The sequence below is a fragment of the Manis javanica genome, chromosome 11 (assembly GCF_040802235.1).
Source record: "Manis javanica isolate MJ-LG chromosome 11, MJ_LKY, whole genome shotgun sequence".
In the NCBI taxonomy this organism is placed as follows: domain Eukaryota; kingdom Metazoa; phylum Chordata; class Mammalia; order Pholidota; family Manidae; genus Manis; species Manis javanica.
In genome coordinates, this window is record NC_133166.1 from 3,760,769 (window position 1) to 3,785,026 (window position 24,258).

Consider the following 24,258-nt stretch of genomic DNA (forward strand, 5'->3'; position numbering starts at 1 on the left):
TTTAATCTCAAGTCAAGAGTTCTTCCTACATCACTAAAGCACCAAGCACCTAAATACACGCATTTAAATAAGTGACTCCAATAAACATATAGACAATAACAAATATGAAATGAAATCCTAAGAAAATTAGAAGAATTCACACTGTAGGAACATAAGAAAGGTGAATTACGATCTGACTTTCAAAAGGTGGATGCACTAAGCTTTAAAATGGGTCTTAATATATATCAGGCTCTAATCCTTGGAATCTGTAAATGCCACCTTATTTCAGAAAAGGTCACGAGAAGGTGTGATTAGATTAAAGACTTTGAGATGAGGAAATTATTCTTGATTTTCAGGAGGGCTTTATTATAAGAGAGAGGGGCCTGTTTTACATATACACGTGCCCCTCATACAAGAAGATGTAGGAAAGATGGAGAGAGGTTTGAGACGCTAGTCTTGAAGACTGAAGTCTTATGACCACAATCAAGGAATGCCTGCAGTCACCAGAAATGGGAAGAAATGAGGAAGGATTGATTGGCCTCTAGAAACACCTCAGGAAGTGTGGTCCTGCTGACGCCTTAATTTTGGCCAAGTGATACTGATCTCAAATCTCTGAAGTTTACTAATGTAAGACAGTGTTTTAAGACACCAATTTACAGTACCTTTCTACAGAAACCAAGGGAGAATAATAGTAAGTTTAGAATAGAATAGATTTAGAAAACACAGTGAAGACATAAAAAAACATCAGGGAGAGTAAAGAAGTTAAAAAGACATAGAAACTGAAGAAGTTATGATATCACATACATTTCTACTTTTCTAATCAAGAATTAAGGAGAATAGAAAAAAATGTAAAAGTGAAAAAAACAATAGCAGTACAGCAGATAATTTAATAATCAGCTATAATATACAAAGAATAATGCTAAGAGCTAAAGATCCATCATTTAGTTCTCATGGAAATTTTATTAGGAAATTAGAGTATTATTATCTCCAATTTGCAGAAGAGGTTTTAAAAGTCGTTAAATCATAACCTCAATACAAAATGTAATAACACGGAAAACCAAAATGACTAAGAAACAATACACAGATTTAAACATGCAGGAAATTCACTACAAATTTTCATGAAAAACATAAAATATAAACAAATGTATAGTTACTCCATGTAAGGAGGAGGAAGTCAATTTAAAACGAGTGGCTGCATGCTGAGAGAGTGATAAAAACACATGGCTTTTTATGTGCACTTTGTTAGAAATCCATTGATGTATCCACACTGAGAATCAAGTCTAACAGTTCCACACCCAAAACCAATTCAAAGCAACTAAAGGTTGGAGAAGAGCAGCAAAGGAAACAGATGCATTTGAAGGACAGTGACAGGGGTAACATATGACTTAATAAGATAGGCAGGTGAAAAATAACAAGCATGCACAGTGTCCGAGCTCATAAAATCTTTCCTCAATGAACTTTTCATTCCCATCCACTCAAAACAAACATCTCATTGAGGGTCTTTGAGTCTAGTTAAGAAAGTAGTTTTTCAAAAGGTAATTTTGATCTCAACACTTTCTTGAGGGCTCCTTTCACATCCTTGTTCCTCAGGCTGTAGATCAGGGGATTCAGCATGGGAATCACGATAGTGTAGAACACAGTGGTCACTTTGTCAGTGTCCATACTGTTGCTGGAACTGGGCCGGCAATACATGAAAAGGATTGTTCCATGGAAGACAGCGATGGCAGTGAAGTGGGAGGCACAGGTGGAGAAGGCTTTGCGCCTTCCCTGGGCGGAGCGCATCCTCAGGATGGTGATGAGAATAAACAAATAGGAGGTGAAGATGATCGTGATGGTGATGATCTCATTGCTAGTGGCCACAATGTATAGCAGCAACTCATTCAGAGAGACATCAGAGCAAGCAAGAGACAACAGGGGGAGTAGATCACAAAAGAAGTGGTTAATCACATTCGATCGATAGGATGGGATCTGAAGAGCTAAGCACAAGTGAATCAGAGTACACAAAGTCCCACACAGGTAACAACCAAACACCAGCACCACACAGAGATGCCGGGACATGGTGACCATGTACAGCAGTGGGTTACTGATGGCCACAAAGCGGTCATAGGCCATCACAGCCAGCAGGAACACCTCAGTGATGGCATAGGAACCAAATAAGTAGAACTGCACCATGCATCCCAGAAAGGAGATGGTTTTGTCCTCACTGATAATATTGGACAACATCTTTGGCACAATGATTGTGGAGTAGCAGAAATCCACAAAGGACAAATGGCTGAGGAAAATATACATGGGTGTGTGAAGTTCAGAGCTGACCTGAATCAATGCAATCATGCCCAGGTTGCCCAAAACTGTGACTCCATAGATCAGAAGGAACAGCATGAAAAGAAAGGCTTTCAGCTCAGGGGCGTCCGTTAGTCCGAGAAGAAGGAACTCTGCCACAGAAGAGCAGTTCTCCGTGCCCATTCCTACCACATGTCAGGCTTCCGAAAACAAATGATACGTTTTGTGCTTCTTTTAAGACAGAAAAATGGAAAGAAAAACAGATTAACGTGGATGTCAGAAAAATATAAAACTGGTATCAAAGAGTGTACTTAAAAGTTATAACAAAGATGGTCAAGGAGATAGAACACCATTGTCAAATAAATGTCTCAGGGGATCCTACAGATCAATACTGACTTAAGCATCAGCAGGTACCTTAAATGACTCCAACCTTTATCTCTCGTAACACATTGGAATGATCAACTCAGTTTTGTGGTTTAATGTTTTTATAAATGGTTTCAAAAACACACTTTGCAGCTACACAGAAATTAACTCCTCTGAAAAATTTTAATATCATCTCTCTACAGGGTAACACCTGCTGTGATTTTACAAAATAAATACTCTTTATTTTTTTTACTGGACTCTATCAGGACTGTAAATTTGAGGTGCAGTTCTCTATAATTCCACTATTGAGAGTCTGACAATTTTAGGTGGATTGTCTGGATTACCTAAACTCTTTACATTTGGAATTAGTAAAACAGAGAAATGAAATATACACTGATAATGATAATTTTACATATCAAACTAACAAAATGGCTTAAACAGTTATAAAAATGAGGACTTGTTAATAAAGGTTCAGCAATATGAAACTTGTATAAATTTTTCCAGAATGCAATTAGCAGTATATATCCAAAGTCTTTATGCAGTTAATAATGAAAAGTATATAACAATCATTAAGAGATAATTTATTCTTAATAAACTTGATAAAACTGTAAAAAACTATGCCCAGAGTTACATGCAGCATTGTATATAATATTAGCAATATGAAAATTTATTTAGCAAAGATACAGCAATTATTAAAAATACTGCATCATATAGGAGATAGAAAATTATCATTTGATATTATGTTTTGGAGATGGTAAAAATATTTTTAAAAGAATACCAAATAGCACACTTGGTATATATATGTAACTGTAAATGATATGTACATGCAGATGTACAAAATGAATACATATGATATGCATATATTATGTAATCACCTTGATTTGGCTTTAAGTGAAAGATTAATCCTTTACCCATGTTAGAAAGGATGCAAGTGAAAATTTTCATAAGATCTTTCAAGTAGTTGGTTGGGGACAGTGGTTAGGTTTTGTGTTCTATATGGGATCTACCACTGGGAATCTTCCTTAAAGAAAAGACATATGGAAGTTGAGGAATTTAATTCTCTATCCTGCCTTCTAGACATCAGGGGCCACATAACCAGGACTTCATGTACATAAATGCAATGGAAATGGAGTGAAGAAATTCTGGACTAGAAAGGTAACCTGCTATTTCTCCACATCTCAGTCTAGTTCTAACAAGGTGGGAACAGCACAATCCCAAAGTCATGGTTTGTCATTACCTGACCAAAAAACAACAAAAACACCTCAGTGATTTCCCTTTTTCCTGATTAAAACAGGAAAATCAACTTGAAAAATGTTCTTTCCAGTGTTCTAGACTGACAATCAGAAACTAGTGTATGGTAAACCCAAATAAATCAATTAGGGGGCCTTCCATGGTCAAAAAATCTATCTTCTAGGGCTGAACTTGTACTGTAAAAAGGTGGAAAGAGAAGAGAGAGAATGAGAGAGAGAGAGAAAGAGAAGGTCTATCATCTATTACCCTATACTTTCATACATACATCAATGTTTGATGTTACAGAACAAATTGTTCTAATTTCACCATCAACTGTCCTTCAATGCTAACACACAAAAGCATTTTAAACAGTAAGTGCACAGGAATATGGGTTCTGTTAAAACATTCTTTAAATTGTTAGAGAGAAGGGTCAGACATATCTCTAAAATAATTGTTTGCTAGGAATATAGATTCATTTCCATCTTCAAACAACAATGTATAGTTCTAGATAACAAACCTGAGTGACAGGCATTTCCTCCCATGTGCTGAAAATGTTAAGATGTGTACAGTAGACAGTTAGGGATTTATATTGAAATTTAAACTCCTGGGAAATGGGCCCCTTAATTTCCAGAACAATAATTAATCTCTATGGTATAGTAAAATAAACACAAATTAAACAATGACTACCTGTCACACAACACAAATAATAATCTCTATGGAGTATCATCTGGAAATTTTTTAAGGATCCCAATTTGGAAAACAACTATTTAAAGCCAAACCACCTCCCTCCAGATTTCATGGTCCTTTATTATATCACATCCTGTTGTTACATATGTGGGTCATAGTTCATATTGCCATGATGAAATAACACAAATACTTCTTATGAAGCCTCCCTTTCTTATATTACCAAGTCCCCTAAATTCCTACAGGGCACAGTGACTAAAACCACTTCAGAATTCCTTTAAATACCAGAAATGTAGTGAACTTGCTGGTTCAAAAACTATCAAATAGTTCACACTTATGGTTGCTTATTATGTCTCAGAAAATTGTGCAAGTATTAACTCACTTTATCTTTACAATAACCAGACAAGAGAACAACTCAGTGTTTAGGCCAATCTTACAAAGGAGATGAGACAGACACAGACAGTGGTAACTTGGACAAACTAAAAATAAATTGCATGTGAAGGCCTAGGAGGCTCTCTGGTTTTTCCTGCCCACAGGAAGGTACTGAGAAAGAGCAGATCCAGAGACTTGTGAGTTTGTGTCTTTCCTGAGGCGTGTCCTGTTCCGGAAACCATCCAATGGGACCACATCAATGTTCTGTTAAAGGTGTGTCCTTCTGACTTATACCGTCAATCTAGACCACAGTATTCTATTTGTTTCTGGGTAACACTGGCTGTACACATGAACTTTTTAAAGTGAATATGGTCAAAAAGTAGTTTCAAATAAATAAAATTTTCTACCATGCACCACCAGATAATATGTTCCAAAGCCAGAGACTGCACCCTAGACAGAGAAACATGTAGTTCTCCATCTCCACATCACCTTTCACAACTAAGAAGTGAAAAGTTCTCACCAACCTATATATTTTTCAATTAACCCTATGAGTAGAAATCTGTGGACCAAAACAAAGTGATAAATACGAACATTATTGTACTTAAGGCCATTGTGAATGTTGTAGTTTCTCAGTCAAGGCAATGTAAACTCATGGCATATCTGTCTGTCTCTTTCCACTGCATACATAATCCTTTTAGATTGTGTCTTCTCTTTTGGAATGTCTAGTCAAATATTTTTCCTACTTTAAAATTGCTTTTGGCTTTCTATACTTCAGTCATAAGCATTTTTTATATATTATTGAAACCAAATCCATTTATGGAATTGGTATTTTTTGTTAAACTCTATGATCCTTTTTGAGTTAAAATCTGTGTATGGTTTGAGGTAGAGGTTGAGATACATCTGTTTTGCATAGGAATATCCAATTATTGAGAAGATAATCATTCCCCAGTGAATTTCCTTGGCAGGTTGTCAAAAATCAATCAACTATAAATACATTGATTTTTGGACCCTCAAATCTATTACTCTGTTGTATATGCCTGTCTTATACCAGCAGCATTTACAATGTATTGTAATCTTCAGTTTTTAAGTATTGCTCTTTTGTTAGATTTATTTCCAAATAGAGAAGTCTTTTTTATGTTTTCATGACTTTACCTGTGATTAGTTTTACTTTCATATTTTATTTTGCTACTATATAGTCCTAGGTATTTTTTTATATTGATTCTTATCTTGTGACTGTGATGAATTCAATTTTTAGTTCTATCAGGTATAGGAGAGTGACTGTGTGTGTGTATGTTTGAATTCTTTAGGACTTTATTCATAAATAATCATGTATATGGTGAATAAAATCAATATGACTTCAAGTCTGGCTGACTGACTGGTAGACTGGCTGCTTTATTATTCTATGTATCTGTCTATGTATGTTTCCCAGTCTTTTGATCTTTCAGTCTTTCTGTGAGTGCTGAGAGCAGACATCCTGCTCTGCTTTCTACTCTATGAAAATCACTCATTCCTTAGTCATTAAGTGTGATGATAACAGGTTTGGTAGGTTGAAGAAATTTCCTTTCTTTCTACTTTACTGGTAGTTTTTATCTTGAATGGGTGTTCAACTGTGTCCAATAATTCTGTATCTACAAGGTATCCATGTGTATTTTGAGTTCTATTCTAAGTGATGCTTCATGACAGTACTTGTTCTTCATATCTTAAACCAGCCTTGCACTCCGCGGATGGATCTCACTTGGTCATGATTCATAGGCCTTTTATATGCTTTGTTGCATTTATTTTATTCATTTCTGGATGTAATATTTGTTGCATTCATTTGTGTTTATACCCATGTAGATACTGGTTTATATTTTCTCTCCTAGTATTGTCTTTGGCTTTGGCATCAGGGTTATACTGGCTTAATAGCATGAGTTGGAAAGAGCATCATCTTCTTTATATTCTAAATGAAGAATCAACAGTCGGCGCTATGTCTTATGTAGATAATTAGCAGAAATAACTAGGAAAGCCATCTGTGTCTGCATATTAGTCAAGGGAGACAATATTTTAGTCATTAACTGAATTTGTTCAGATGTCTATTCAACTTTTCTATTTTTTCTATTGTCTGTTTTGGTAAACTTATCTTTTCAAAATTTTCTATATTTCTTCAGTTGACTAAATTGTTGGCAAAACTTTATTTATACTATTTCCCATAGTCATTTTAATTTCTGAAAAGTCCATAACCCTCCTAATTATATTAATATGCTTCTTGTCTCCCTTCTTATTAGTAATTCTGCTAAAATTTTTTCAATTTTATGTTTTCAAAAGACAAACCACTGGTTTTTTTCTATTGTCTTTAATCTTCCTACTTTATTGGTTAGGTGTGCCAGTCTTTCTTATAAACTTCCTTTGCTTTTGTTTCTGTTTTTTAATTTAGTTTACTCCTTTCTTTTAGTTTCTTAAAGTGGAAGCTAAAGTTCTAGTTTTGAGGCCTTTCTTCTTTACTAATACAGTTATTTAAAGCATTAAATTTTCCTCTAAGGAAATAGAAGCAGCTTTTATCATTTCAAAGGTTGCTTTTCATTTTCACTCAATTCGTAACATTTTCTAATTTTTCTTGTGCTTTTTCCTTTGACCTTTGGTTTATTTAGAAGATTGTTGTTTAATTTTGAGAGTCTTGTCTGTACTATGGAGATGAATATTTATCTGAAATTCTTGGAAAGAATTTCTTCTACTTCATGTCTCACTTTCCATTGTTTCACCAATTTGGAAGACAAAAATATTTAATTTTGATGACATCTTACATATGATTTTTCTTTTATTGATCACGCTTTGAAATTCATATGCAAGAATATTTTCCCAACACAAGATCACAAAAAAATTTTCTTATACTCTTGACCTTTAAACAGCACAGGTTTGAGCTGCACAGATCCACTTACACACAGATTTTTTTTCAATAAAGACATTGGAAAATCTTTTGGAGATTTGTAACAATTTAAAAAACCTCCCAACTGCATAGACTAGAAATATTGAAATGTTTAAGAAAAAGTTAGATGTGTCATAAAATCATAAAATATATGTAGCTACTAGTCTATTATCATTCACTACCATAAAATCAACAATAAGCTATTAGTAGTTAAGTTTGGGGGAAGTCAAGTGTTACATGTGGCTTTTCAGCTGCATGGGGTGGGTGTCCGTTTCTGTGACCCACATGTTATATAAGCGTTAACTTAGTTTTCTTTTAAAAGCTTCATACATTTTGATTATACATTTAGTTTTATGGACCATTTAGGTTAATACTCCATGATGTATGATTTATGGATTAAAGTTCATTTTTTGCATATGACTATCCAATTGATAAAGGAACTTTTGTTGAAAAGAATGACTTCTTTCCATTGTGCAGTCTTTGAAACTTTGTGGACAATAGTTTGATAATGTTGTGTGTGTCTGTCTTTGGAGCATCTATTCTGTTCCATTGATCTGTACGTCTCTATCTTCCTCAATACCACAGTTTCTTCAGTACTACATCTACATGTCTTAGTTACTTTATGGTAACTGAAGTATCTTTAGAGTAACTGAAATGAAATCAGGTAGTGAGATTTTTGCAAGCAGGTAGTGTTATTGTAACTTTCAACATTGTCTGGATTTTTTAGTTTTTCTCCTGTATGCATCTTAGAATCACTTTGACAATTAAATAAAATCATGGCCAGATCATAAATGGCGCTTTAGTGTATGTGTTGATCAATTTAGGGAGTCTTTGTATTTAAGAATACGTTTTTCAATCAAGATGTTTAAAGGTTGTTATGTATAATGGTGAACTGACCCATTTTCCACACTTATAGCCTTTTTAATACTTTGTAATATTTCTTGTTCTTAAGTCCTTATATTATTTTAATGTATCCCCACATGAAAGATGTTCTAGCCTTTTATGTTTATCTTAATATGTCTGTATAATTAAGGAGTATCGTTAGAAAGCATGGTTTTATTTTGCTTTTATGTCCAATATGACAATATCTTTTAATTGCTGTATCTATACTATTTATATTTAATGAAATTATTGGTAACATTGAATTAAATACCATGTTAGTTTCATAATTAAATATTAATTGTCATAAAATATTAATATAAATTTGATGATACAGTGACTTAAAATATTAAGTATTTTATGATTAAATATTGACAAGTAATATGCAATTGAATATTTGATATAGCAATTAATATATTTATTCAATATTAAAATGCTTATAGTTTAATAATTAATATTAAATACATATTTAGATACCTTATATTGATTTTTCTATTTCTTTTCCTTATTCCTTGTTCCTTTCATGCCTTTTTCTGTCATCCATTTTTTATGAAACCACGTTGACATTTCTTGTACCTTTTCATAAGATTGGAATGGTTGTCAGGAGATATCAATAAAATTACTTAATAAATCAAACCTTTGGTTTACACTAAAAACAGTAAATTTCTAAGTACTCTTTTAGCTGTCACATTATTGTAGATTATACTTTTATAGACTCTATAAATGCTATTTTATCACTCTTGTTTTATTCCTTCGATACTTGGACTATATCATTGCACTTTCTCTGCCTTGTGAGGATATCTTCTAGAACAATTAAAAATAAGAAAACTGAAATTCAATTTTACATTCAATATGCAATTTCCAGTGTTCTTTCTTTGTAGACTGCAGGTTTCTGCTGGGTATGATTTTCCTTCTTCTTGCATAAAACATATTAATACTTCTGGTAATATATCTATGCTGTTAATGAATTTCTTAGTGTTCATTACTTTGAAAACATTTTTTGAAACCTATCTCATGATATATATCATTCTGTGGTGACACTTTTCTTGTTTTTCTACACTAATATTTTCACTTTTCATTCCACTCTTTTCTTTCATAGTTTCAGGCCATGAAATCTGCTCTAATGTTTACCTTTCTTTATTATCAGTTATTCTAAAGGGCAGGTGACATTGTCCCCACACATTTATACATATATCAGAGACATTCAGCAGTTAATTCATGGACTTCTTTTATTGTCATAAATGGAAAGAGTGCCACTTCATCTAGTTTGTAGAGGCCATGGATGCTACTCAACATCAGATGGCACAACCGGCAGTGCCCCAGAAGAACAATTGTCACCTAGTGCACAGTGTTCAGTGTGCTGAGGTAGAAAAGCCCTCCTCTGTATGCAGTGTCTCTTGCCTTCAATCCTTACTCTTTTACTCCTATTTTTCCATCTGGAACATGTGTGTGTGTTCATTCTGTTTGTTGCTCTCTGAGATTCTTGGATCTGTGGTTTGGTGTGTGATTTTTAATTTCAGGAAATTCTAAGCCATTATCTCTACATACACTTCCTTCCTCTGCCCAGACTTCATTCTTTTTTATTTCGGAGCTTCCAAATAGAGTTATTTCGAATCATACGGCTGAAATATTTCCCCATGTTTACGTAACTCTTTTTTTTTCTTTGTATGTCATTTTGGGTATTTTCTACTGATCTATCTTTATGTTCACCAGTTCTTTACTTGACTATGTTGATGCTAACACCATGCCAAAGAACACATACCTTCTCTCTATATTTTCATCATTATTTCTAACAAGTTTACTTATTTAGGATTAGATTCCATGACTTTGTTAAAATTCCCCTTCTATTAATGCATGTTGTTACCTTCCCCACTGGCACCCTTAGGATTATAGCTATTTTAAGTAACCAGTCTGATATTTCTAACATCTAAGCCATTATCTGAATCTGAGTCTGCAAATGTGTTTGTTCCCTTACAGACATTTTCTCCTGCTTATTTGTATGACATCTATATTTCAATGTACATTACTTGAAAGCCATTAGAGATTGAAGTAAATGGCATTTTGCCTAAAAATGATTCATATTTTTTGCTTGACCTTAACTAAAGGCAGTGAAGCTGGAAATTTTGTTGATAATATGATTACCTCAGTGTGCCACAAATGTCAAATTTCTCTATTGTTATCTTCTATTTACAGTGGGGGCTGGTATGCCAGAGATTACCACTATCTAAGACATCTTAAACTTTAGGGCTTCCCCCTGTATATGTACCCAATCAAGAAAGCTTCCACACATCAAAGAAAATAATCAACAGAGTGGAGAGGCAGTCTAAAGAGTGGGAGAAAATATTTACAAGCCATATATTGAAAAAGGGTTAATATTGAAAGTATGGAGAGCAAAAATAGAATTCACTTAACCAAATAAAAAAATAGGCAAGGACCAGAATAGATATTTCTCCAAAGAAGATTTAAAAAACGACCATCAAGCATATGAAAAACTTCCCAATATCACTAATCATCATGAAGTGCAAATCAAAACCACAAGGAGATGTCACCTCACACCTTTTAGAATGGCTCTTATCAAACAGACCAGAGACAGCAAGTGTTAGTGAGAACATGAAGAACATATGGACATGATGAATTTCAGAGCAGAAATAAATAAGAGAAAAACATAGTGATAGAAAAAAGTCAATGAAACAAAGAGCTCATTCTTTAAGAAGATAAACAAATAGACAAAACCCTGGCCACACTTATCAAGAAAAAAAGAGTGGACACAAAAACAAAACAAAGTAAGAACTGAAAAAGAAATACTCACAAGTGACACCACAGAAATAAACAGAATTATTAGAGAATCCTATGAAAAATATACCAACAAATTGGACAACTTAGAATACAGGGGAATATTCCGAGAAAGTCTTAGACATCCTTTCAAGATGGATGGAGGAAGAAATAGAAAACATGAACAGAGCAGTCATGGGTAACACATTGAATTCTTAATCAAAAACTCCCAACAAACCAAAGAACAAAACCAACCATTTAAAGAAGAGCTAATACCCACCCTTCTTAATGTTTCTGAAACAGTAGAAGAGTGAATACCTTCAAACTCGTTTTCTGAGGCCAGCATCACTCTAATACCAAAAGCATACAAAGATGCTACAAATCAAGAAATATAGGCAAATATCCTTGATGAGCATAGATGCAAAAATTCTCAATAAAATAATAGCAAACCAAATTCAAAAATACATCAATAAGATCATTCATCTCAACAAAGTGGGATTTCCTCCAGATATGCAGAGATGGTACAATATTTATAAATCAATCAATGTGATAGAGCACATTAACAAAAAGGATAAAAACCACATGATTATCTCAAAAGATGCTGAAAAATGCATTTGAAAAAATTCAACATTCATTCATGATGAAAACTCACAATGAACTGGGCATAAACTAAATATACCTCAAAATGAAAAAGACTTTATATGACAAACTTACAACTAACATTATCCTTAATGGTGAAAAACCCAAAAGCTTAACCTCTAAAATCATGAAGACAGGGATATCCACTCTCACCACTTTTATTCTATATAGAACTGGAGGTCCCAGCTACTGAAATCAAACAAGATAAAGAGATAAAAGTCATCCAAGTTAGTAAGGGAGACAATAAACTGTCACTATTTGCAGATGACATGATACTACACAAAGGAAACACTAAAGACTTCACCAAAGAACCACTAGAGCTAAGAATTGTATTGAGCAAAATTGCTGGTTATGAAACTAATACACATAAATCTGTTATATTCCTACAAAGCAGAAGAAAAAGAAAGCAGGAAAACAACTCCATTCCCAATTGCATCAGAAAGAATAAAATACCTAGGAATAAACCTAACCAAGGAGGGGAAAGACCTGTACTCTGAAAACAATACAACACTGATGAGAGAAATTACAGAAAATATAAATAAATGCAAATCTATCCCATGCCCATGAACAGGAAGAATTGATATTTCAAAATGGCCATACTGTCTAAAGCAATTTACAGAATCAGTTCAATGCCTAACAAAATACTGAAGGCATTACTCACTGTACTGGAGCAAATAATCCTAAAATTCATATGGAACCACAAAAAGTGCTGAATAGCCAAAACAATCCTGAAAAAGGAAAAAGCTGGGTGTATTATATTCCCTCCCTTCAAGTAATACTTCAAAGCTACCTTAATCAAAACAGTAGGGGCAAGGGGTAAAGCCAAGATGGTGGCGTGAGTAGAGCAGTAGAAATCACCTCCCAAAATCACATATATTTTTGAAAATACAACAAAGGAAACTCTTACTAAAAGACAGACCAAAAGACACAGGACAACAGCCAGACCACATCCACACCTGTGAGAACCCAGCACCTCATGAAGGGGGTAAGATACAAGCCCTGGCCCTGTGGGACCCAAGCACGCAACACCCCAGCTCCCGGAGGGAGGAGAGGAGTTGGAGCAGGGAGGTAAAGGGACCCCGGGACTGCTAAATACCCAGACCCACCATCTGCACCAGAACGCAGACACAGTGCATGCGTGAGGTGCTGGAAACTAGGGAAACAAGACAGTAAGACCTCTGAGCAGGTCCCTGCAGATGTTGCACCCAGGACAAAGAAAAGCAAGTGCTTTTTTGAAGTCTTAAAGGGACAGGGACCCCACAGCTGGACGGAAGCATCCTGGGACACTTAGTCCAGCTGCAGGGAATCTGGGGATCTCTGGGCACTCTAAACCCCTGGGCAGCAGGGTGCATGGGGGCACCTCACAGAGATAAACAGCCTCCCGGACATTCCCCCACCAAAACAGCTCCACCATATCTGAGCAGAAGCCCGAGGCAGGTCACGCTCAATGCAACAGCGGAGATAAATTCCATAGCAGCCGGGCAAGAATAAGAAGACCTTTCTGCACGCAGCTGCCTAGCACAAGCCACTCGAGGTCGCTGTTCGCCCAGGAGAGGAAGGCCACAAATCAACAAGAAGGGAAGCTCCTCCAGCCGTCACTCGTGCCACCTCTGCAAACTATTTCTATCACCATGAAAAGGCAAAATTACAGGAAAAGATCACAGAGTCAACACCTGAGAAGGAGACAGACCTAACCAGTCTTCCTAAAAAAGAATTCAAAATAAAAATCATAAACATGCTGACAGAGATGTGGAGAAATATACAAGAGCTAAGGGATGAAGTCCGGAGGGAGACCAAGGATGCCAGGAAGGAGATTACAGAAGTAAAACAAACTCTGCAAGCATTTATAAGCAGAATGGATAAGATGGAAGAGGCCATTGATGGAAGAGAAACCAGAGAACAGGAACGCATAGAAGCTGACATAGAGAGAGATAAAAGGATCTCCAGGAATGAAACAATATTAAGAGAACTGTGTGACTAATCTGAAAGGAACAATATCTGCATTATAGGGGTACCAGAAAAAAGAAGAGAGAGAGAAAAAGGGATAGAAAGTGTCTCTGAAGAAATAATTGCTGAAAACTTCCCAAAACTGGGGGAGGAAATAATCGAACAGACCACAGAAATACACAGAACTCCCAACAGAAAGGACCCAAGGAGGACAACACCAAGACACATAATAATTAAAATGGCAAAGATCAAGGCCAAGGAAAGAGTTTTAAAGGGAGCTAGAGAGAAAAAGGTCACCTATAAAGGAAAACCCATCAGGCTATCATCAGACTACTCAACAGAAACCTTACAGGCCAGAAGAGAATGGCATGATATATTTAATGCAATGAAACAGAAGGGCCTTGAACCAAGGATACTGTATCCAGCACGATTATCATTTAAATATGAGGGAGGGATTAAAAAATTCCCAGAAAAACAGTATGATAGTGTCAGAAGAACACATAAATCAGTGGAACAGAATTAAGAGCCCAGACATTAACCCACATATATATGGTCAATTAACATGCAATAAAGGACTCATTAGTATATAATAGGGAAGAGACAATCAGCAAGAGAATGAAACAGGATTACTGTCTAACTCCATACACAAAAGGAAACTCATAATGGATTAAAGACCAAAACGTATGACATGAAACCATAAAACTCTGTGAAGAAAATAGAGGCAAAAAATCTCTTGAATAAAAGCATGAGCAAGTATTTCCTGGACACATCTCCCAGATGAAGGGAAACAAAATCAAAAATGATCAAGGGGGACTGCACCAAAGTAATAACTTCTGTACAGCAAAAGACACCATCAGAAAAAAAAAAAGGGAATCTATAGTATAGAAAAATAAACTCACAAATGACAGATCCAATTAGGGTTTAACATCCAAAATATATAAAGAACTCATGCAACTCAACACCAAAACAAACAACCCCATTAGAAAATGGGCTGAAGACCTGAAGAGACATTTTTCCCAAGAAGGAATACAGATGGCCAACAGGCATATGAAAAGATGCTCCACATCACAAATCGTCAGGGAAATGCAAGTCAAAACCACAATGAGATACCACCTCATACTACGTGGAAAGGCCAATATCCAAAACACAAGAATTTACGATTGTTGAAGAGATGTTGAAGGGAAACCTCCCTACCCTGTTGGTAGGAATGTAAATTTGTGCAGCCACTATGAGAAACAGTATGGAGATTTCTCAAAAAAACTAAAAATAGAAAGACAATGCAATCCAGAAACTGCTTTTTGGGGGATTTTCCCAAAGGAAACAAAACCCCAAATACAAAAAGATATTTACAGGCTTATGTTTATTGTCACATTATTTACAATATCCAAGATATGGAAAGAACTCATGTGTCCATCAACAGATGAATGGATAAAGATGTAGTAAACACAATGAAATATTATTCAGCCTTAAACAAGAAAGTAATCCTGCAATTTTCGGCAACGTGGATAGATTTGTAGTTACTGACAGTAAACTGTGCAAGTTGGCGTGAGGATTTAATAATGTGGGTAACTGTTGAACCACTGTGTTGTATATTTGTGCGGAGAAAATGGAGATGTCTTACAGGACTTCTGCCTTGCCTTACTGGCACCTTTTGTATACATAAAAGAGCTTGTTTGCCCATCTATGGGATGTTGAGCAGGGACAGAGCCGCTGGTCTGTCCGGGAGTAGCAGGCTCGGGGAGAGGTGGAGAGGTAACACCCATTCTCTCCTCTCCTCAGTCCCAGGTACAGAGTAGCTCAGGTTTCCACGGGTCACCAGCGACCTGCCCACAGAGCTCCTCGTGGTGCTGGGGGTGGGGAAGCAGAGCACCGGAAGAGCAGGGAAAGAGCAGCGCAAGCGTGCGTTCAGAGAGCTTGAGAGCAGAGAAGGGGAGCCTGGAGGGAGAACTAGGAGAAACCTGGCTGGTGGAGGGCGCAATGGCCCCTGGTGCTAGGAGAGGAGTAAGCCTGCACTGGGGAGCAGGAAAGAGCAGTGCCGTCAGCCGCCTGTACACGGCCGGGCGACGGCTGTGAGAATAAGTGTGGTATAAACCCCCTCTAAAACTCCCAACGTTCGCCCTCTGTTTCTTTGGTCTCAGCAAATTCATTGGGAACTTGCCCAGGTTGGCGGGAGTACCGTCCTCCTGGAGTAACAACTTGAGACTAATATAAGATTGTATATCAACTACTTCAACTTAAAAAACATTTTAAATGCTTAAAAAATATAGGGCAGAGCCAAAAAGTTAACAAAGACACGGAAGCCTAAAAAGTTATGATATCACATGCAAGACCTACATGACTAATCAAGAATTAAGGGAGATTAGAGAACAAAATGTAATAATGAAAATACAGTAGCAATAACAGCAGATAATTTATTAATCGGCTATAATATATACCTATATATATATAACATATAGCATACATAATGTTAACCACTAAAGATAGAGTTTTCATGGAAATTTGATTAGAAAATAAGAGTGTTATTATCTCCAATTTGCAGAAGAGGTTTTAAAATTCCTAAAATCATAAACTTGCAACAGAAAAAGTAATAAAAAAGAAAATGACTGAAATGACAGAAAAACAATACACACTTTTAAACATGTAGGAAATTCACTGCAAATTTTCATGAAAAACAGAATATAGACCAAAGTATACTTCACATAAAGAGAAGGAGGTCAGTTTAATACAAGTGGCTGCACGTTAAAAGAATAGCAAAAAGACATGGCTCTTTATGTGCACTTTGTTAGAAATCTGTTGTTGTATCTACACCAAGAATCAAGTCTAACAGTGCGGCTCCCAAAACCCACTCAAGACAATTGAAGGTTGGAGAAGAGCCGCAAAGGAAGCAGATGCATTTTAACCGTCAATAAAAGGGATAGTGAGGTGTATGACCTAATTAGGGAGGAAGTGCAAAGTAACAAAGCATGCAGAGGCCCCAAGTCATAAAATCCTTCCTATTTAACTTTCCATCCACATCTACTCTAAATAAACCTTTCCTTGAGGTTCTTTACCTCTAGTTAAGAAAATAGTTTTTCAAAAGGTAATTTTGATCTCCACACTTTCTTGAGGGCTTCTTTCACATCCTTGTTCCTGAGGCTGTAGATCAGGGGGTTCAGCATGGGAATCACAATCGTGTAGATCACCATGGCCACTTTGTCAGTGTCCATACTGTTGCCAGAACTGGGCTGGCAATACATGAAAAGGATTGTTCCATGGAGGACAGCGATGGCTGTGAAGTGGGAGGCACAGGTGGAGAAGGCTTTGCGCCTTCCCTGGGCAGAGCGCATCCTCAGGATGGTGATGAGAATAAACAAGTAGGAGGTGAGGATGATCACAATGGTAAAAATCTCATTGCTAGTGGCCACAGTGTATATGACCAGTTCATTCATAGTGACATCAGAGCAAGCAAGGGACAAGAGAGGAGGTAGATCACAAAAGAAGTGGTTAATCACATTTGATCGATAAAATTGGATTTGAAGAGCTAAGCACAAGTGAATCAGAGAACACACCATCCCACAGAAGTAGCAGCAAGATACCAGCTCCACACAGAGCTGCCGGGACATGGTGACCACGTATAGCAGTGGCTTGTAGATGGCCACAAAGCGGTCATAGGCCATCACAGCCAGCAGGAAGACCTCAGTGATGGCACAGGTACCAAATAAGTAGAATTGCACCATGCATCCCAGAAAGGAGATGGTTTTGTCCTCACTGATAATATTGGACAACATCTTTGGCACGATGGTCATGGAGCAGCAAAAATCCACAAAGGACAAGTGGCTGAGGAAAAAGTACATGGGAGTATGAAGTCCAGAGCTGACCTGAATCAGTGCAATCATGCCCAGGTTGCCCAAAACTGTGACTCCACAGATCAGAAGGAACAGCACGAAAAGAAAGGCTCTCAGCTCACGGGCGTCAGTTAGTCCGAGAAGAAGGAACTCTGCCCCAGAAGAGCAGTTCTCCGTGCCCATTCCTCCCACAGGTCAGGCTTCGGAAAACAAATGATAAGTTTTCTGTGTCTTCTAAAGAGAGAGAAAATGCTTTAAAAACAGATTAATATGGACTTCAAAATTATAAAATTGCTATTTTTATGAAAAATATCAAACAGTATATTTATGAGATATAACAAAAATTGTCAAAAATGAGAACTGACACGATTGTCAAAGAACTCTCAGTGGATCCTACTGATTAACACTGACTTAAGCATCAGCAGAAACCTTAAATGACTCCAACCATTATCTTACATAACACATTGAAATGGTCATCTGGGTTTTGTGGTTTCACGGTTTTTGAAACAAGGTTCAAAAATGTACTTCACAGCTAAGAGAGGTTAACTCCTATTCTTGGAGAAAATAACGTCTGTCCACCAGGGTAATACTTACTGTGATTCTACAAATAAACACTTTCTTTTTTTTTTAGTAGTGTCTCTAACAGACAAATAAATTTGAAGTTTCTTACAATTCCTATTTTGGAGGGTGTGAAAAATGTTTTTGAGTTTTGTGACTCATGTAAACTCTTTACATGTGGAATTATAAAAGAAATAAAATACATGCTAAAATAATTATTTTACATATCACACAAAGTGACTTAATCAATTGTAATAATAACGATCCATATTAAAAAGGCTTAGAAAGATGGAACTTTTATAAATTTTTCTGGAAGGCAATAAGAGGGTACATTCAAAGCATTCACCCTGATGATAATGAAAACTATATGACATTCTCTATGAGATAATTTATTCTTAATAAGCTGTTATAAGAAATATTAATTACATTGCTATAATAGTGAAAAACCACGTCCTGAGTTACACTGCAACACGTTTATAATATTAACAAAAGTAAAATTTAGTTGTTAAAAATAAAACAATTGTTGGTACACTGCATCATATTAGAGATAGAAAACTATTATGATCCTTGGTATTAATTTTCAGAGATGATTAAATTTTTTTAAGTGGTTGCAAATAGCACACTTAGTGTGTATAGGTAAATATAAATGATGATGTACATGCAGAGTATGAATACATATCATAGACGTATGTGTAATCACTTTATTTAGCTATAAGTGAAAGATAAATACTTTATCCACGTTGAAAAAGAGGCAAGTGAAAATTTTCCCAATTCTTCTCTGGTCATTGGTCTGGGAAAGTGCTTAGGTGTTGCATTCCATACGGGACATGCCGCTGAGACATTTCCTTAAAAAAAGGCATGTGAAAGTTGAGGAACTTTATCCTGGGTCCTCCCTGTGAGACATCAGGGGATGCGTACTCATTACTTCACACACATAAATGTAATGAAAATGGAGTGAAGAGATTCTGAACTAGAAGGATAACCTGCTTTCTCCACATCTCAATCTAGTTTTAACAAAGTGGGAACAGCACATTCCTGAAGTCACGGTTTTTCATTACCTGACCAAAAAACAAAAACAAAAACAACTCAGTAATTTGCCTATTTCCGAGTTAAAACAGGAAAACCTACTTGGAAAATGTTCTTCCCGTTGTACTAGACTAACAATCAGAAGTTAGTTTATGGTAAATCCAAAACAAATCCAAAGGAATTCACTTCATTTTCCATGAGAGAGCGTTTGCAGGTCCTGCCTCTCCACGACCAGGTGGACGGCACATACCTTCAACCCTCAGAATTAGTGTGGCAATTAGGGAGCTGTCCATGGTCATAAATTCTACCTTCTATGGTAGAAGTCAGTTGGAAAAAAGCAGTGAAAGAAGACAGAATGAAAGACAAGGGAAGACAGAGAGTGAGAAAGAGAAGATCTACTATCTATTACACTCTCTTCTTTCATACACATCAATGTTTGATGTTACAGAGGAAATTGTTCTAATTTCACCATCAACTGTCCTTGAATACTAACACATAAAAGCATTTTAAACAGTAAATGCACAGGAATATGGGTTCTGTTAAAACATTCTCTAAATTAGAAGAGAGATGAGCTAGGTTTATCTTTATCTCTAAAATAATTATTTGCTAGGAAAATACATCCATGTCCATCTTCAAGCAACAGAGTTTAATTCTAGCTAACAAACCTGAGTGACAGCCACTTCCTCCCAGGAGCTGATGATGTTAGGATGTGTACGGTAGACAGGGACTTATACTGTGATTTGAACTCCCAGGAAATGGGTCCCTTAAGTCCCAGAACAATAATTAATCTCTATGGTATAGTAAAATCTATAAAAATTAAACAATGACTACCTGTGATGCAATACAAATAATAATCTCTATGGAATATCATCTGGAAATTTATTATTTAAATTATCCTAATTTGGGAAACAACTGTTTAGAACCAAACACACCTTCCTTCTTTTATGATGTCACATTCTAATGTTAAATATGTGGGTCACAGTTCATATAGCCATAATGAAATAACACGAATACTTCTCTTATAATACTACAAAATCCCCTAAATTCCTATAGGGCACAGTGACTGAAACCACTTCAGGATTTCTTTAAATGCCAAAAATGTAATGAACTTGCTGGTACAAAAACTATCAAATACTTACACTTGTTGGATGCCTGCTATGTCTCTGAAAATTATGCAAGTATTAGCTCATTTTATCTTTACAGTAACCAGACAAGAGAATAACTTGGTTTTTAGGTCAATCTTACAAAAGAGATGAGGCAGACACAGACAGTTGTAACTTGGACAAACTAAAAATAAATTGCATGTGAAGGCCTAGGAGGTTCCCTGGTGTTTCCACCCATAAGAATGTGTGGAGAAAAGGGAAGACCCAGAGAGACTTCTGAGTTTGTGTTTTTCCTAAGGCCTGTCTTGTGCCAGAAATCATCAAATGGGACCATGTCAATGATTTCTGTTTTAGGCGTGTCTTTCTGATCTATGTTGTCAATATAGGCCACTGTATTCTATTTGTGTCTGTGTATCACTGCCTGTACAACTCTTTAGTACTTTCTTATTTTTATTTTTCCTTCTCTGGCAAGTGTGTGCATGTTCCCTCTGTTTGGTGTTCTCTGTGGTTAGGTGTGTGCTTTTACAATTTCAGAAAATTCTAAGCTGTTATCTAGACACACACTTCCCCTGGCCTGACCTCCTTCTTCTTTACTTACTAGGCTCCAAATATTGTTATTTTGAATCATATAGCTTAAATATTTTCCTTTATGTTCATTCCTCATTTCTTCTCTTTGTATGTCATTTTGGCTATTTTTCTATTGATTTACCTTTATGTTCAATAATTTTTACTAGACTAGGTTGAGTTTAATGCCATGCCCAAGAATACATGCTTTATCCCTCTATTTTCATCATCATTTCTAGCAAGTTTACTTATTCAGCATTAGCTTCCCTGACTTTGTTAAAATTCCCCATCTATTAATGCATGCTGCTATCTTTTCCACTTGTATCAATAGAATTATTTTAGGCAACCTGTCTGATATTTCTAACATCTAAGCCATTATCTGAATCTGAAGCTGTTAATGCTTTTGTTTTCTTACAGTCAATTATTTTCTCCTGTGTATTTGTGTGACATCTATGTTTTCAATGTATATTTCTGAAGGCCACTAGAGATTGAAGTAAATGGCATTTTGCCTGAAAATGATTCATATCTTTTGCTTAACATTAAGTACAGGAAGTGAAGCTGGGCTTCGTTTTTGCTAATAATATGATTACCTCAGCATACCACAAACTTCAAATTTGTCTATTGTTATCTTATATTAACAGTTTGGCCTGGTTTGCCAGTTATTCTCAATACCTAATCCATCCTAAACTTTAGGTCTTCCCTTAGCATAGACAACCAAACAAAAAAGCTTTTACATAGTAGAAAACAATCAACAAAGTGAAGAGACAGTCTAAGGAATTGGGAAAATACTGCAAGCCATACTTAATAAAGGGTTAATATCCAAAATGTAGAGAGAATTTGTACAACTAAATAGCAAGAATAAAAAAGAGTAACATAACCCAGTTAAAAAATAGGCAGGGACCAGAAAACTTATTTCTACAGAGAAGATACACATATGATCACCAGCCATATGAAAAAAATTTCAATGTCACTAGTCATCAGAAAACTGCAAATCAAAACCACAATGAGATATTACCCCACACCTGTTAGAATGGCTCTTATCAAAAAGGCCAGAGACAGCACGTGCTGGTGAGAACATGGCAAAAAAGGAAGCCCAGTATACTGTTGATGGACTGTAACTTGGCATAGTCATTACAAAAAAGACTATAGAGTTTTCTCCAAAAGCTAAAAATAGAACTAGTATAAAACCAGCAATATCACTTCTGGTTGTCCATTGGAATTGAAATCTGTATTTCAAAGAGATAGCTGCACTCCTGTGTTCATCGCAGCATTATTCATAACACCTAAGATGTGGAAAAGGCGCAAGTCCATCGATGGGTGATTAAAGAAAAAGTGATACAATGTAACTTTTTTCAGCCTTTACAAAGAAGAAAATCCTTCCAAGAGATGCATTTCTGGTGGGATTTTATAGTTCCTCTTTGAAAATGTAACAATAATCTTTTATGAATTTCAGTTACTAAATTAACTTAAGGTATGTAATGAGAGTTGTAATAATAAGTACAGACAAAAATTATCAGAGCTTTATTAACATAGAACATAAATGGCCACTTCACATACATTTTTATAACAAAGTCATATACTATGACATATATGATTAATAGGATTACAGTTCTGGAGAGTAAGTGGAATTAAGTGTGATTTCAGGGACAAAACAGATATACAATCTAATGATCCATGTATTTCAATTAATCATCATGGGCATAAGATAGCTATCTTATGCACTAAAAATGATATGTTTTCATTTTTCAATTAAGTTTTTGAAAGCAGTTGAATATTCTAAAATATACATAGAATTCTAAAATTAATTCATTTAAGGGGCACATGAATAAGAGAATTGAATAACGCTAATGTAATTCATGTTCTACATAGTTACAGAAGTTACCAAAGACAATTTGAAGTCTAAAATTACAGAATGGAAAACTATCAAATGCTACAACATTATTTCTAGAAAAGAATAGTACCTGTGTGGTTGAAATTTCAATGTATAGTCTTCATTTTTGTCACTCATTAATTTTAAAACATTGATCAGAGCACTTAAACAGTATGTATTTCCATTTCAAAATGAAAATTAAGGTTTTTATGTCTAACTTCACAAAAATGTAATCAGCCTTTACCAAGATGGGAAACTTAAAGACTTACATATAGAAATGAATTATTCATTATCAGATACAATCAAGAGCAATCTAAAGTCTCTGCTACTTTTCCACAATTGTTCCAGGTAAGATCAAATTAAGTAAGTGACAGTGCAAAGGCAGGCGGGTCACTTGCGAATATATAAAATATTACTGGTTGTATTATGTATCTAAATTTGGGGGGGAAAATTACTTCAATTCATATTTTTAAGCTTAAAACTCCATTACCACTCAAAATTATCTCATGAGCCGAGTAAGATAGCCATCCGTTTATAATTTTACACTCATAAAAAACACCTAGAATTTCTTCTCTTGATAATTTTCTAGCTAATTTGGAGTGTTATCCAAATGAAAATAGTACATACCAGAACAAAGATAAATAAGTAATTCAAGAAAAAGTGAAGACAGAAGAAAAATAAATATGATGTTATAAAATTTTCAAACTGAGAAACCTGTGCCTATGAGGGCAACATAGGAGAAACATTATTACTATTAGAGGAAAACTAGTGTGTCCCATATACACAATACTCTAGGTTTGAGTAATTCTTTATTTAGATTATAACGAAAACTGACAACATAAAATGACAATCACCCCACTGTGGTGGCAACACTGAGAAGAAGCAACTGGCTAAGAGAGGGACCAGAGCAAGAGGGAGATGAGTGAGGAGGACTTACACAGGGGATACATTGTATTGAACCCAAGAAGACAACTGGAAAGCGTGCATGTGAGTATCAAGGTACATGCTATTCCACATGCATAAGATACAACTTTGAGCATGGCAGACAGCTCCTGGGACATGGTATCTGTGTAGAACAGAGGGTTACAAAGAGCCACAAAACTGCAGAGGCCATCATGACAAAGTGAATGAATTTGGTAACTACAAAGGTGCAAAAAAGAAACAGTTGTACCATACACCCTAAAAATGAAATGCATCTGTCTTCTACAAGTAGGTTACATTTCCACCTTTAAATATCAGTATTTTATCCACAATGGAAAGTTAGTA

General features: G+C 35.7%; 2 protein-coding genes and 1 pseudogene across 2 annotated transcripts; all 3 read right to left on the reverse strand.

Annotated features, from left to right (window-relative positions):
- Positions 1-24,258, reverse strand: part of LOC108390761 (olfactory receptor 5L1-like) — a 110,588-nt pseudogene that overhangs the window by 84,515 nt on the left and 1,815 nt on the right.
- On the reverse strand, positions 1,492-2,442 carry LOC140844170 (olfactory receptor 5L1-like). The gene has a single exon (XM_073215654.1). It carries the CDS (start codon positions 2,440-2,442, stop codon positions 1,492-1,494), a length of 951 nt encoding a protein of 316 aa, XP_073071755.1.
- LOC108388280 (olfactory receptor 5L1-like) lies at positions 17,104-18,054 on the reverse strand. Its single transcript, XM_037011077.2, has one exon. It carries the CDS (start codon positions 18,052-18,054, stop codon positions 17,104-17,106), a length of 951 nt encoding a protein of 316 aa, XP_036866972.2.

What these genes read in the sequence shown, in the direction of transcription:
- LOC140844170 (XM_073215654.1), bottom strand. Translation starts at nt 2,442, where the DNA reads ATGGGCACGGAGAACTGCTCTTCTGTGGCAGAGTTCCTTCTTCTCGGA.
- LOC108388280 (XM_037011077.2), bottom strand. Translation starts at nt 18,054, where the DNA reads ATGGGCACGGAGAACTGCTCTTCTGGGGCAGAGTTCCTTCTTCTCGGA.